Source organism: Triturus cristatus, chromosome 5_2 (genome assembly GCF_964204655.1).
Source record: "Triturus cristatus chromosome 5_2, aTriCri1.1, whole genome shotgun sequence".
Lineage (NCBI taxonomy): Eukaryota > Metazoa > Chordata > Amphibia > Caudata > Salamandridae > Triturus > Triturus cristatus.
Window position 1 is genome coordinate 702,275,541 of NC_140588.1, and position 15,557 is coordinate 702,291,097.

Genomic DNA, 15,557 nt, shown 5'->3' on the forward strand with positions numbered 1-15,557 from the left:
CCAAGGGTTTTTATCTTTATCTGGGACCCTTTTGAGTTTTAATGGGGCAATGTCCTCAATTATGCTCATCATCATCTTATTGTAGTAATCCGTGAGGTCCTGGACGTCTTCCAGGTTATTGGGAGGTTGCAGTTCTTTCTCACAGCGTGCAGTGAGAATTTCCATATTGAGCCCTCTGGTGTCGCAAATCCATTTTCTGGGTTTTATTGGTTGTGAGGAGGTTTTCTTTTTTCTGTGGGGTATTTGGAAGGTGATGATATGATGATCAGACCAAGTACAAGGGGTGCTCTCGATTTTATCGACAGCTTTTTCTTTAGAGGTGATCCAATCTAAGGTAGAGCCTTTCGAATGGGTTGGTAGATGGCATTCTTGAACCAGCGAAAATGCAGGAAGTTTGCAAGTTTGATTGTTTACGGACCAAGATATTCACATGACTCTTGGGTCTGATTGAACTTTCGTAATGGCTATGTCAGAACTATGTATACAGGCTATACCACCTCCCTTTTTGTTTGGTCTGTCTAGTCTCACAATACAACACAAGGAACCATACATAACCACCAAACTACCTTGAACCAGTTCAACGTTCCAGTCCCCATTTGGAGGCTGAACGTTGTCTGTGTGACGCAAGTGAGGGGTTCTCAATAGAAATAGTAGTCATTTAAATTAGACTTCCAGTATTTTGCAAATACACTTTATTCACCTGACAGATTGAGGACATACATGCTTTTGAACAGTGGGCTCTGTTTTCCATTAAACGCTGACAGACTGTGGTATGAGAGCGCTGCAAATAAGGGGCTTTAGCAGGAGCAAATTCAAATGACCACCAGAAGGGCATTGTACACTCAACCTCCCACTTCAGAAAATGCTCTGGACCATGCCTTATTCTAGAACTAGAAAAGGTTCTTTAAAAGGATCTGAGCTGAAGTGCCTGCCTCACATTTAAATATATCGGATTAGGTAGAAAAGTGAGACACAAATCTAGACATCATTGATTTTGCTGCAATGCGTCCTGTTCTGATCAAAACTAAGACCTTACTGGTACCAAAAGATCTCTTTGCCTTTAGTGAGATGTATAACTGCTTGTCAACCACATATGGACTGAGGCAGGGACATGCAGCCGGACGCAATATTAAATGTACACCTAAGATGGTGTGCTTTGCATGGGCGTCGATTCACCAAAATGCCAAGGGGAGCGGAAGTGACATCACATACCTGTTGAACTTAATATCACAGGACGTGACTTCATATGACCACTGACCGTGATTTGTTTCCAGGAAGGCAAGTCACATGACCCTCAGATCACAACAATTGAGGATTTGGGTTGGACAGTATTAAAGAGAAACAAAGTTCCGCTATGAGCTGGTTTGCGGTATTTTGTATCAAGGGGGAGTTCCACTGATGGAGCATTGGTATTCCCATGCAAATAACCGTGGGTCTTGATGTAAACACCTATCTATAAACACTGGCAGACAGGAATTTGCACCAACATATTATGCCTCTCCTTGTTACAGGCCTACCAAGGAGAACTTGTTTTTCAGTTTGTGTGTTTCTAGCTATGCATGCTTGCTGCATTGTACAGCACACACACAAAGTGGGAAAAGCCTTAAAGCATAGTTTATATACTAGAAGGAGCTCATCCCAGTACATTACCTATGCTTCAGAAAATGCACAAGCACTCTGACGCAGGGGTATGTGCATTGGCGCATGACTGCTAAACATGCACCAGCGAACAGGGAGAGAAAAAATTAAACCATATCTTATTTAATTGTTGTGCATTGTTTTCTCCTCCTCTGCCGCAAGGTTGTGCAGCAACTTTGGTGCAGTGCTACCTTGCGTCAAGGAATAGTAAATCTGGGCCTCAATCTCGCTCACAGTCCCTCACTTGACAGACAGACACACACACACACATTCTTATGCATACAGTAAAATGTCCTTGCACATAAACACTCTCTCTCACCTAAACTCACTCTCATCCACAAGCACACACACAACATACATTTAAAACCAATTTTAAGTTCCACAGCTATCACCATGGGTTCCAAGTGGGCTCTATTTTTTATTACACTTATAGTGAATACTATATTATTATTCACTAATAGAGAAAGACAGGGAACCAATAAGGAATGTGGACCCCCCATGTTCCCGACACTGATTTTGCAACCTCTGAAGCCAAGAGTGGGTCACAAAGGCAGTATCTAGGGTCGCAAGGGGCAAATCAGGGGTCGAAGCTGCGACCTCTGTTGACCCCTAAATGACATTCATGGTGCTTTATAGCACATCAAATAATTCTTGATGTTTCAATGAGGTCCTGCACGGCAACTTGCTTCCCATATCCCAGTCTTACACTGAATTTGTCCTGTACCAACTGGATTTACACACCTATCCATATTGACATATAGAAGAAAGTTGTACCAGACTATGACCGCAAACCCAATATCTACCAGAAGTTGAGACATCCTCTGGTAAATTGTCCTGGACCAATGTCCAGCACATAGAGGCAAACAAGCACCTTGTAGACCCCTTTGCTCACTTTTCATGGCCATCATCACGGGGAAATTTTCTGAGTAAAAGCAGAAGGTATTAAATGCAACACCAAAGACAATTGCTAGTAGGAGATCAAGAACATAAGGGCCTAAACCAAGTTTAGTCAGAAGGGGAACACTTTACTGAGCAAAATAAATTAAACAAATACAATAAAAATAAGCAAAATCAGAAATGAGTAAAAATTAGGCCACCAAAACCCTAGTCCATTTATCTGGTACCACCAGCGGGCAGCAACAGCACACAGTGAGTGTTCTTTGAAGGGGAAACAACCAGCAACAACGATCCTTCACACAGGGCTGAGGAGTAATGAGCGGTTAGCTGCCTTGGTTTGATGCATATTTTCCCATACTGGGGAACAATATAGAAGAGTTACAACACATTGTCAAAATTGCAGCAATCTTCAGAGACTTCAGGCAATATCTACAGTGTTCAGCCCTCTTGGATTTGAGGACAGTTCACAATAACACTGGCCTTTATGTCCTTTCAAGTACCTCACAAGTCAGCAAGACTCCTCCTGCCTTCATAAGAGTCTTCATACCCAATCTAGTATCTTCAGAACTAGATTTATAGCACTCAGTCCACTTTGTTTATTGTTTTCTGTGGTTAGCACCTCCTCCAGGGAAGCTTTTGACTAAACACGTGTGCATGTAGCACGTGTTATCAAGAAAGCTGTTTATCCAGAAGAGAATGACAAAAACATCCTGATGCATCAAAGCAGCAAATAGGCTCTTGTCAACTCTGGAACAAGAAGTGGGCATAGCTAATGAATACAGGATAGGAACAAAAATCAAATTTGGCCGTGCTAAGGATTATGAAATTAGCATGTCGGTATGCCCCTTCAACTAGATTTGGTTGTATGTCAGAATATTGGCAACTTCTAGATGCTACAGTATTCTTCACTGTAATTCAATTATTCATGGTCCATCGACGTTCCCACTATTAACGTTTCTGTACGGTGCCACTGTGCTGTAGGCTCAGAAATTGCTTCCATATCCACTAATACAAAGCTTTGATGTCCAGTACCATGCAGCCATGCATGCCCAATGCGGACACGCGCCAATGCCTGCATGCTTATCTGGCCTCACCAGTGTAATTGTAAAACAATATGTTTACCCAAGTGTGTCTTGACCACTGATTGAGAGGTCACCAGCAGAGCACTGAGGCATGGCCAATGGGACTAAGGCTATGGAGTAACAGTAACCATAAAAGTAACTTTATCCGCCTTCTACATCCTGGCTCAGTTCCCATTATCATATGGAGAAGGCAACATCATACAGCATATGTAAAGCAATCAGGCTGCAAAAAGCTTCCTGGCCAAACTGGGCTTCCCTCTGGGAGGAAGCTTAAAGGGCATAATGCATGTCTCGAATGCAATGCACTTTCCCTGTATTTCTCCGACCGATGAATGCCTAGGCCTGTATAATGCAAACTGTATACTTCCCAGGTCTGCGCCACAGCTCACCCATAACTGGGTACACCGGTTGTAGACAAGAACAGTGAGCACTACTACAGTTATTACACTACCCCCTAAGGCAGCCATCCACTCACACTTTCCTTAGAGGCAGCACATTAGTAAAAGTCAGACCGGCTGTTTGAAGCAGAAGGTCCGTTTAACTTGGATGCTGCAACACGGCATGTCTTTCAAGGGAAGACAGACAGCCCCTTGCAGGCAGGTGCAGTGAGTGAGGTTATGAAAAGTGGTGAACCTCACCAGGCGAAATGGGTTCTTCAAATCCATCTCCACTGTTTGATAATCCTAGTGGTGTTGAAAGATTCCTCAGGCATTTGTCAATAGGTCACATATGGCGATAGGCTGTTCTTGCAGGCGCAACATGCAAACCTGATTTAGCGAGAAATAGTTTAAAAAAAATCATGACATAATATACAAATTAAGTGAGTAGACTAACCTTATTTGGCAAAGCAAATAAAATAATCTTTGCCATCTTGCACAAGTATCAAGCTCTTTGGAGGTCTTCCTGCCAGACACCAGGATATTTAATATCTTTGCTTACACCATGATGGGTCAGTGGCATCCTCAGAATCCAGATGATCAATAATAGGGAGTGGTTAAGCAACTTGCATCCCTTCATTGACAGAACAACCCTGCTTTGAAGGTAGCAGATGGGCTTCTTCTAAAGCAAATGGACAGGATCCGATAACCAAGCTACACGAGTCAAGTTAAAGCAACCAATATGACAGTGCCCAATGGACTGTTTCTGATCTTCTGCAGAACTGAAATCCAATGATTTGAGGAAAAAGGTATAAATGAATACCCCTTCTAGCCCAACAGCAAGTCTTGGTCTCTTTCTCATCCCTAACATGATGTAGTTGCATTTGGAGTTGTGTTGAATGGCCTGGCGCCCCCAGACCTCAAAGAGAGTTAAGGAATTCCTGGTGAACCTCCGATTCTAGCACAAATATCAAGACACCTAGTTAAGCTGTTCTGCCATAATCTGGTAAACTCCCATAATGTTTACAAAACCAAGGTCTTCAGCTCCTGCCTATTGCCACAACTTCACTACCAGATGAAATAGTTTCAGGATTGCAAGTGTGCGTCCCCTTGTTTTCCTATTTAGAAGATCACAATAGTATGCTGTTTATGTGCAACATCAACACTATGCATTTCTTCAATGAAAAGAGGCTTCCACCGCCAGGTTGCCTTCTGGTCCAACATGTTTATGTGGAGGGGCAACTCTGATTTATCCAAAAGGGAATGAAAGAGTTATGCATAGTTAGATTCCCTCCCTCTTAAAATGTGGTTTATGACCATTCGTTATGAACCAGGGAGGCAGAAGAAACATTCTACCATAAGGCGGGGAGAATATGCCCACCATCTCGAGGAAGAAACCAGGGGTGAACGGACCATGGCAGGCTTGGACTGACTGTACAATTTATTCCAGTGAATGAGACACTTTTCCCGTAAAAGTTCTTAGGATGCTGACTCAGGCACAAGCGGTATGGGAGGAGTCAGATGGGGATGCTGTGGAGCAAAGCCATTCCATGGCACTGAAAAGACATGTGCATCGCTCGTAACTTGGGTTCATCAGCAGCAGGATTGCACAGCTCAGTCCATGAAATAGAGTAGTTTGTGGGACAATGATGGATAAGGTAAAGGAAAAAGTTAACATCTTCTGTTTACCCAAAATGCTTAACCATGAGAGTAATGGATACACAATTGCGCACACTGCAAACTTAAGCATCTCTAGGAATAAAGCCATAGTAGCTATATTTGAAAATTTGAAATGAATAGATCAGATGAAAATGAGCAAAGATTAAAAACAGACCACAAGAACAATTAACTCAAAATAATAAAGTGTGTGACTGTTTTAAGTACAGAGGGTGTACAAATTGGGGTTTAAAATGCATTTTCTCTCTCATCAGGGAATAACACAACAAAAACAGATTTGTTGATCAATGAGGAACTAAAGACTGTTCAACCTGGAAGAAACAGGGGAGCTCTTCCTTGAATCTGATTTGTAGCTGCCGAGACTCATCCGCTCCATGGATTCAGTGTCACTTCTTTGATCCTTGGGCTCTGCGGATCCCACTTGCAAACTGGGGGGGGAAAAACACAGAGGTTGACTAAACCTCACTACTCACTGCCTGACTAAATATGATAATGTTCAAAACGCCACTCAGAATGACATGCATGAGTACAATGACAGATATATTCTGGGTAAAAATCTAATTACACACAGCATTACACAAAGTTGTGAGAACTGGCATAGACGTCTGTTTCAGGTATCTACTAGAATCTGCTTCTCTTCCATTACTTTTAATGTATTAGCTATTCAATTACAATGCCTTATCAATGGGCCTTTCTTGCAAAAAATTTGATGGAGTTTTGTTTAAGGATTTGTATGAGCGATCTATTACTGACCTAAAAATTCTGGAGATATCCAGGGATGTCGGACTACTTCACAGTAGCTGCCAGAGGCCTTCGGTGCCAATTTATATTCATAATAGAATTACATTGAGCCTTTGACAGTAGCCCATGTCTCAGGTCAGGTAAAGAGGAACTGTACCGATTGAGGGATGGTTTTACTTAGGAAGTCAATTTGAGACTCTAGTTGAGCTGTCAAGTGTACTTAAAATATAACTACGCACTTGAAACAAGGATGAAGAAAACTTCAATATCTGTGGTTGTTCCCCTCTGTTTCACTTTCCAGTTTTAGCATCCGGCTAAAGACAGGCTTAGCTGTCTGTTGTAAGCAGCACAATGTGATCAATACACTGTTTCTGCATTTCATGGCTAGTTACACTGCGCTGATGACTTTACCTTATGGCTTTGCTGATGTAGCAAAGTAATACCTTACTGCACACTTACTGATCTGGCAGCAACATGTGTAGCCTCTTTCATCATGGAAGGGGCTTCACACCAGAGGCTTGCAGCCCTGCTAGCTGCACTCATCCAGGACCTGTGCACAGAAAAAGCTCACCAGGGTAACTCTCACAGAGATATGTTACCCCAATGCTTGCTCAGGCAAAGGCATCAGTAATTTTAATCTTTAATTATTTCAGTACCATAAACTTCCACAGCAGACAGGATTCTCCCCAATTCTGGTTAAAAATCTTCCTCCAAATACTTTCTTTCAAACAGACAAAAGCAGACCACCTAGACTCAAAAAACGATTTAAGACTCTGCAATTTAATTGTTTGTTATACATAATTGCTTTGTACTGATGAACTGCTGCTTAACTTTATTTGGTGTTGTACATAGGCTGCACTCTAGTTTTTTTACCAGCAGTTCTGAAGTCTGTTTTTGGAAACAAAATTATTTGACTTTCTTTAGAAGAGCAAAACTGATTCCAGGCAGTGTTTGTTTTTTCGGCAATGTGTTCCTTGAAGGGGAGTTGGTGTTCAGGGTGAATCCAAGTTACTTGGCATTCGGTGAAAGCAGACCTTGAAGACGTCAAGGTTCACGTCAATGAGCCAGGTGTGTACTCTATCTAGTTTATTGCTCTTGGCAAATAATAGGAATTCTGTCTCAGCTGTGTTGAACATCAGGTAGATGGTGTGCAAGCAGTGTTGTAAGTCATTGTATGTGTGAAGCAGAGGAGGATTTCAAGTAGAGTTGTGTATCAACGTATTGGTGAATCTTGATGCTATCGGGGAACAGAGCACCAATCGGCTACACATATATGTTGCAGATGACAGGAAACAGTACGGTACCCGGTACCCTGGAGGACTCCACAGGTGATAGAGATTGTTTGTGACCTGAACATGCCCACAGGAACAAGCTGGAGTCAGTTGGAAACCAGCGAAGGACTATGCTGGTGAATCCCATCTGATACTCCAGGGTGTGCAGGAGGGTGGAATAGGCAAGTATATGGAAGGCAGCTGACAGGTCCACCAATATGAGAAGGTAAGGGTCGTCCTCATCTGCGGTCAAGAGGGCATCCTATATAATGTATAAGGTAGGGGTTTCCATGCTATGTGATCAAATGAGATGAATAGCAAGCATTTGTTTTTACACCTATGCTGTCTAAACAGGTGCTACAGTATTTAATTTTTCTTAACATGATTATGACCTATAATGCCTTTTTTTTTTTTTTTTTTTAACAGTTTGCATTACTGCAACACTGCCCTCCTTGGTCTCCTAAAAATGATAATACATAGCCATCCACAAGTGCAGTGCTTAACACTGACTTTGAAACCTTTACATTGGCTGCTAGCAAATCAGCAAATCAAATTAAAGTATTTTTGTCTGGTTCACAAACCTCTGTATTCTGAACCTAATTCACCTGTAACAAGTTGACTCAAGTGATGTATATCTGTTTACTCATTAAGTTCAAATTCTCCCTTTCAAACTGGGGAAATTTAGAGGCAAAGGTCAGTATAAACTGCCTTAGTCTGAAACTCATACTCCCGTCACTTTGGGAAGAGCATGATCTTCTGAACTAAAGGACGAACTGAGACTCCTCGGGCCTTTTACCAGCATTTAGATCACTGCAGTCACTGGTTTTTTTTTTTGGCACGCTTGCTTCTATGGCGCATTGAAGCCTGACTAAGTGAATGTTTCCTTACACAAGGTGTTCTGTAACATTTTACTTTCCAGCTTGTCTACTTTCTGATAAGCATAAAGAAACTAAGATGGTATTCCATAAAGGAAAGCGGTCATTGCCTTAGTTCTCGAAGCATCAATATAAAGATTCAATGTCTCCCCACAAAAATTAGCAATTCAATAGTTCAGCTAACTTGGCCTAAAATATGTACATACCAGTTATGAATTTTATCAAAGAGTCTCAAATACTTCTATGAATTTGCTTTCCTAACGACCTTCCCATAGTTCCACATTTTATATTGGGGTTTATTCATTCCAAATTATAGCACTTAACAGAATCTACAGTTCCTACCAGATAATGTAAACACTGCAGAAGACCGTTGTGGTAAAATCATTAGCACATTCTAGTCATTATAAGAAAAAACTGAAAAATTCCCATACACTAGCATCAAGGCAAGCAACCTGAAATTCTCTAACAGCCAGTCCACCAAGCCCAGGCTATTGCAAAAACTGACACATGAAAAATTGCTGGTTATCAAAACAAATTTAGGGTGACCAACAAATATTTGAAGGTTAAAATATTGCCTGTAATGTTAGTGCTCTTCTTACAAAAAAAGTAACTCTAATTATTTCTTAATTACATTCCGTGAAGAGAAGAACATGTCCCCCAAATTGCTTTGCACAGGCTCGCATCTTCTGCATCAGGTCTCACATTCCCCAATGCCACCTACTAACAGCACTACTAGAAGACAGACACTCTGATAAGAACACAACAATGATAACACAAAGTATATTTTAGACTGCGTGCTATTCAATCTTAAGAGATTATGGAAATACCGCAGTATAAGAATTAATTTTACAGTGCCATACTGACATAACATAATGACTACCTTGCGCAATTTACCATGTAGTTTCTTTTATGTCTATATCGTAATAACCATGAAAGAAGAACTATTATCTGCTGTTACAAAGATATACACTCAATTATTCGCAGCATGATAAATGCATTGTAGGCAAGTTGGCAGTTGCTTTGATATGTTTGGGCAGCATAAAAACCTACACTTAGTTCTGTGAGGTCTGCCCTTCCCCACAGTGAGTTCAATTGCAGAACAATACTTTTAAATAGGTCAGCAACCAGGCTTGGATAAACTTTGAGAAAAAGCTGAAAACTGCTGAACCACAAATCACCTGGAAACGTATTCTAAAAATAAGAAAAAGTTACATACTATCCGTTTTTATATTTCTGGTACATACATAATCCTCACCTCATGAATTACCCTTTGCAGGCTTCGGACTGCTCTAGAACACCTTTGCCCTAAATTCTCCATCCAATGTTGCCAAGTGGTGAAATGAAGCGTCAGCTGTGACTCCTCCTGTGGCCTTGATGACACTGTAGTATATCTGGCATCAACTGGTGTAAATTTGTGGAATGTATTCAGCATCCCACTGAGGCATGCAGAAAGGAACCACTTGTATGTCAATAAAAGCAACAAACCGCACATAAAATATTGCTAAACCCGGAGGTCTTTTAATCATGACACTATCTCACAGGTGTACAGGAAGGGTGGTGACTAATTAGTGGAAAGATGATGTATCCACGAGAAATATCATAACCAAGCTATCTTCCCATGGATACATCTTCCTGCAGATTCCTTACTTTATGAATGAGTTCGAAAGTAATTCCTTCCAGGAGGTGGGACTGAGTAATGCTGACTATCCAAGACAGTCCTGCAACAGACCTCAGGCAAAGTACCCATCATTGTGTGCATTGGCCATGAGGCAGTAGTGCTTTGCAAAAATACGACAAGGATGATCCAGTGGCCTCTGGACAGATGTCATCAACTTGGACACTTGTGGTGAGGGCACAGAAGCAGCCATAGCTCTAGCAGAATGGGCATGAATGCACCCAGAAGGGTCTTCCATGGCCAAGGCGTAGGAAGTCTTGATATAAAGGATGATCAATAGAAAATCTGTGCGTGCGGTCACTGCCTTGCCCTTTTTAAATTTAGTGAAGAGCAAATCATATCCTCTGTCATGTTAAGCGTGATAGATTTAACAAGACACTGCATGTTGGGGTTAAAGTCTAGACAGACGCCCCTCCTCTTTAGTAGGAGGAGAAGGCGAAGGGAAGGATGTAATTGTAAAGGTCTGGCCATGTGAAGGGCAATTATCTCCTTAGGTAGAAAGGATGGACAGAAACAAAAACAAACAATTTAAATGGACAGAAGGCTGTGAAAATGGACAACTTGATAGGGACTGAAGTACTCTGATCATATATGGGGAGGTTATTGCTACTTACAGTACATTCAGAGTAAGAATTTGAACCTGGAACTGTGCATCTGTTTGAATGGGGTATGCCATAAGGAAAGTCAAAAAGATTCAAAACGCTTGGGGGGCAATGAGCGTAACAGACAGGGCAGCCTAATAGCTTTTTGACCATTGCCAGACCCTGTTGGACTAGAGAGAATCATAGGATATCAGAAAGGCAGGATTGAAAGTGATCAAGGACTTTCTGCTTGCATCACTAAAAAATGTGTTCGAGCAACTCTCGGAAGTGGATTTCGTTGTGGTTTTCTGGCAGCTAAGGTGACATTTGCATCATCAGCAGGAAGGAAAAAGGACTCAAGCAGATACTGTTCAATTTTCAAATGTGCTGCATTCTGGGATTGAGATGGATGACCATCCAGCTATGACAGCAGGTCCACTGTGTGCAAGTGACAAAAAGGAGGTTGTGTCATCGAATCAGCGTAGCAGATCATCCTTGTCCAGAATGGAAGAATGGAGCGAAGCACCTTTTGCAGGACAATCAATAGTAGCAAAATTGGTGGGAATGCAAACAAGCTGAACCTGCAAGCAACCCACTGAGAACCATTCAGAGGTAATTGTTTGGCCAAATCATAGAAATGTCCTTTCTGAGCAGCAATCCAAATAAATACACCTCAACCTGGAGAAAATCGCCTTTGACAAATTGGGGTGTTACTCCCATTCGTGGCCTGCAGGGAGAGCTGATGGATCATTCGCTCTCATAAAGGGGGAACCTGCAAGGTGAGCAGAACAATTCACCCTTATGACATGTACTACTACAGGTGACTCACCTCCAAAAACCGGGACCATGACACCACACCTCCTTGTATGTTGATCTAATCGAAGGTGGTGGTGGTGTCTGAAAGAATTAGAAGTGCTTCCCCATATGGATGGGATAAATGTCTTCAGGACATGACTGACCAGCCGCAGCTCCAGCATTTTTATATGCAGACGCTGACTGACATGGACCTAAAGTCTTTGAAGTCATGTCGTCCAGATAGGTACTCTAGCCAAGCGAGAAGGCATCTATGACCAAAGTAACCAGGGCCTGTGGTGTGACCCAACAAAAGGCTGCTATGTTGCAGCTACTGTGTTCTCAGGCACCACTGTAGCACTCATCAGCAATCTGGCACGACGCACTAACAAGATGCTTGAGGCCATTACACAAAGGGGATACAAGATGTGCAAAACTGTGATCCATGTAGAAAACATTGGAATCATCCCCCAAATATTCACACTTCTCTGAGAAGGTGCAAAAGCCTTCACAAGGGTCATCTCAAGCACCACTCTCATGAAAATGAACCTCTGTGTTAGCGAGCTTCGATAGCTAAATCCAGGTGTAGAGTGACTATGTGCTGAAGATGTGTGATCACTGCCAGGGACTACACCTTAAACTGTCAGTCATCCAAGTATGGAAATACATCGTCGACTCACCCTTGCAGTAGAGAAGTCACAAATGCCAGCACTTGCATAACATGTGGAGCAATTGTCAGTTAAAGCAACAAAATCATGAACTAACAGTGGTAGGACCCCTGCTGTCTGTGGGCATGGGAATTGGCACATGAAAATAGGCATCCAGAAAATCAAGATTCACAAGCCACTCCTCGAATTGAGGGCAAGCAGGACTGGACTCGGGAGCAGCAAATGGAGGCAGCAGAGCACGGAGGAAAGGAGAACTGTTACTGGCAAGAACGCTCTCTCACATCGACTTTCGAATTAAAACCGAAAACCCACATTGCAATCCAAACTCTCACACTAAAATGACCGCACCCTCAATGTGACAGATGCAACCTTAAAAGTTATGCTATACATTAGATTACTCCCCACGTTAGCATTTACACTATTAATGGGACAGCCATGAATATGGTGCTATTCATTTTTTTAGTGTATGTTATCGTCTATGGTTGTTGTGCTTTTATGTGCAGTTACATATTGGTTTCATTTTTGTGAGGTCTTAAGCACTGCATTGGTAGTATTAAGTTATGGTTTGCACGGATGTGCACAGTTGCAATGAACTGTAAAGTATCAACATCCCTTTTCAGTAGGTGGATTTAGTCGATTTCAATTTTCTTTCTTTTTACTTGCTAGCTTAAGACAAGGTGCCACTTTCCTATCCTCGCTATAACATATTATTACTCTATACAGTTCACCCTTCTCAGTTAGTAGGTTACTGAAATACGTTCAAGAGGTGGGGATGGAAACCATTAACAGATAGACACACAAAAATTCAAGCTTGGAGTGGAGAAGCCTCCTACTTAGTTGTTTGGGTTTGTTCTGGCATTATATAGAAGTTATAAAAATAAATTCTGTAAACATACTTGTTACCAGTTTTTTCTTACGTTTCAGAGTCGTACATTCACACACTGCGATCTGCCTGCTTGATTCTTCATGGGTGGTGTGAGGAAGTTTGCCTTGCTCGAATGTAGTCTTAGGTTATGGATTTAGTGTGGTGTTAGTTTTGTATGCACTTTCAGCTTATGCCATTGTGCATTTTAATTATGCAGCAAAGGAGTTTGAGCAGGATTCTGTACGTTACTGTGATAAGGTCCACTAGTTAAAATGCAAATTATTTAGATTAGCAGCTGAATGTACAATGATTAATGTAAAATTCAAAGCTGAAATGTCACACATTTAAAATGTGCAAACTGCAATATGCAGTCGTAGCTATTTGGATAGGCCACAGAAATGCTAAGAAGCAACTTTCCTTTAACTAGAAGTAAACCTAATATTGCTGAAATGTGCACAACGTAAATTAGAAAGCTTGACCTTCTAGTAACATGCTTAGAAATACTCATCATGTCTATGGAATATTCCAGTTTAACAAATGTGTTACTTTTCATAAGCAACATTTTATTTGCAAATGACAAGACCTTCCGATTTTCTCATGTCACACAATACTTGAATAGAGTAGTTGTACACTTTAAACAACAATTCTTGTTCTTTTTAATTGAAATAGAGTACCCAACAGTGACTTTGGAAATTGATGTTTTTTTTATTTAGTATAGTTCATTATTCACGCAGTGAAGCATTCAATATTGAGAAGGCCGACCTGTCATCAATGCCTATGGGAACTGAGGTGTATGTTACCAGAACTTAACTATGCAATAATGTTTGTAGCTAACTTTGTGGTAAAGCTTTGCAAGCAGCATTACTTTTTTGTGGGAAAGGAAGAACTGACACTGCTCACAGACGAGTGCAGCCATATGATTGGTCCACAGAGAAAGAATCATGCTACAATGTCTGCAACATGTATTCATGTCTTTTATATTAGTGTGTTTTCCGAGTAAGCTGCATTGCTATTAATGCTATCGATGCTACTGAGGCTTTGATGCTTCTGTACTATTCCCTTATCCTAGACTGATGGTTGTAGCTACTGCAAATTCTGCTCATCCTTACATTATTATGATGCTTTATTTCTACAGATTGCTACTGCATGATCATTTGCTCGTATGACAGACTGCTGAGTTTCATGAACTACTCTTTATGGGAAGTTCTGCTTCTTTAATTTGGATTGGTGCTTTATGCTCCTTTGATCTCACTCTTTCCTTCAGAACTTGAACTGTTCATCAGTTCTACTAACTTTGAAATTCCAGTCCTGTTCTGTAAAATAGGGTTCTATTCCTTTATGGAACACGTTTGATGTATTATTTTGGCGATTTGTTTGAACAAATGTTTTTTATGAGATTTCTGTAAACTTACTTGATTTTATTGACTAATTTGAATAAAAGAATAAAAAGAAACTTACTAATCTCTTAATGAGAATAAAGGTTTGAAAACTATTCCAACCTCTCATCATTGACTGAACTTAATCTCTTAATGCGATTTAACTTGTAATGAGGAAATAGCTCCTGATTCAAAATGCTGCGGCAAATATTCATCACCGAAGGTGAGACGAAACTAGCACGGGAATGAGGCTTGACCCTGTAAGTGATGGAAATTGTAAGGTTTAACCATATTAAATTATTTTGGCCCCAATCCACACTATCAACTGATAACCAGTTAAGTTCGAGTGCTAGAGTGCAGTGTGATGGTCTCTTCAAATTCCATGTCTTGCTACTTGATTTGGAAAACCAAATAGACTATATAGATGTAAAATCTGGGACGTTCAATATAGTGCTTTAGCTGTGCAAAGGGGATATTTACTTATTTATTTTATGTATTTGTAAAGCGCAACATTCATACTGGCGCATATCACTGCGCTGTCTAGCGGAACATGTGGTAGGTTATGTTGAGGGCCTTCAGCTGCTCACAGTTATGTCATCGGAAAAAGCTGAGTGTTTGGCTTTTTCCTGAACGTTACATAGTTCTCAGTAAGACGCAGGTCCTGAGGTAATTCATTCCAGTGTTTAGCCGCCAGGTATGAAAATGATCGGCCACCTGTTCTGATTTTCTTTATACGCTTGGGCCTAGCTAATGCTTGGTGTCGAGATCTCAAGCACCTTGTAGGGATGTAGAATTCGATTTTATTCTGGAGAATTCTAGGTCCAACGTTATGCAGTGCTTTGTGCGCATGACTCAGCAGTTTGAATCTTGCTCTTTGGCGTATAGGTAGCCAGTGGAGCCGTTTCATGCACGCATAGTGGTGTGCCTAATTATACATACAATTATACGTACACGTTCAGCATATTGTGTGACTTTTAAATGAGTGCATACCTCCTTCGAAAGTCCTGTAGGGAACCAACAGGAAACAGTTTAAGCAGAAGAA

The 15,557-nt window shown here is 41.2% G+C and overlaps 1 protein-coding gene across 2 annotated transcripts in view; it reads right to left on the minus strand.

Moving 5' to 3' along the window:
- The window catches only part of SYTL4 (synaptotagmin like 4), a 559,448-nt gene that overhangs the window by 194,394 nt on the left and 349,497 nt on the right, over positions 1-15,557 (minus strand). For both annotated transcript variants that reach the window (XM_085607791.1, XM_085607792.1), the window contains one exon: positions 5,983-6,099. In XM_085607791.1, the coding sequence (XP_085463917.1) occupies positions 5,983-6,099 (117 nt within the window). The remainder of the gene's footprint in view (positions 1-5,982; positions 6,100-15,557) is intronic.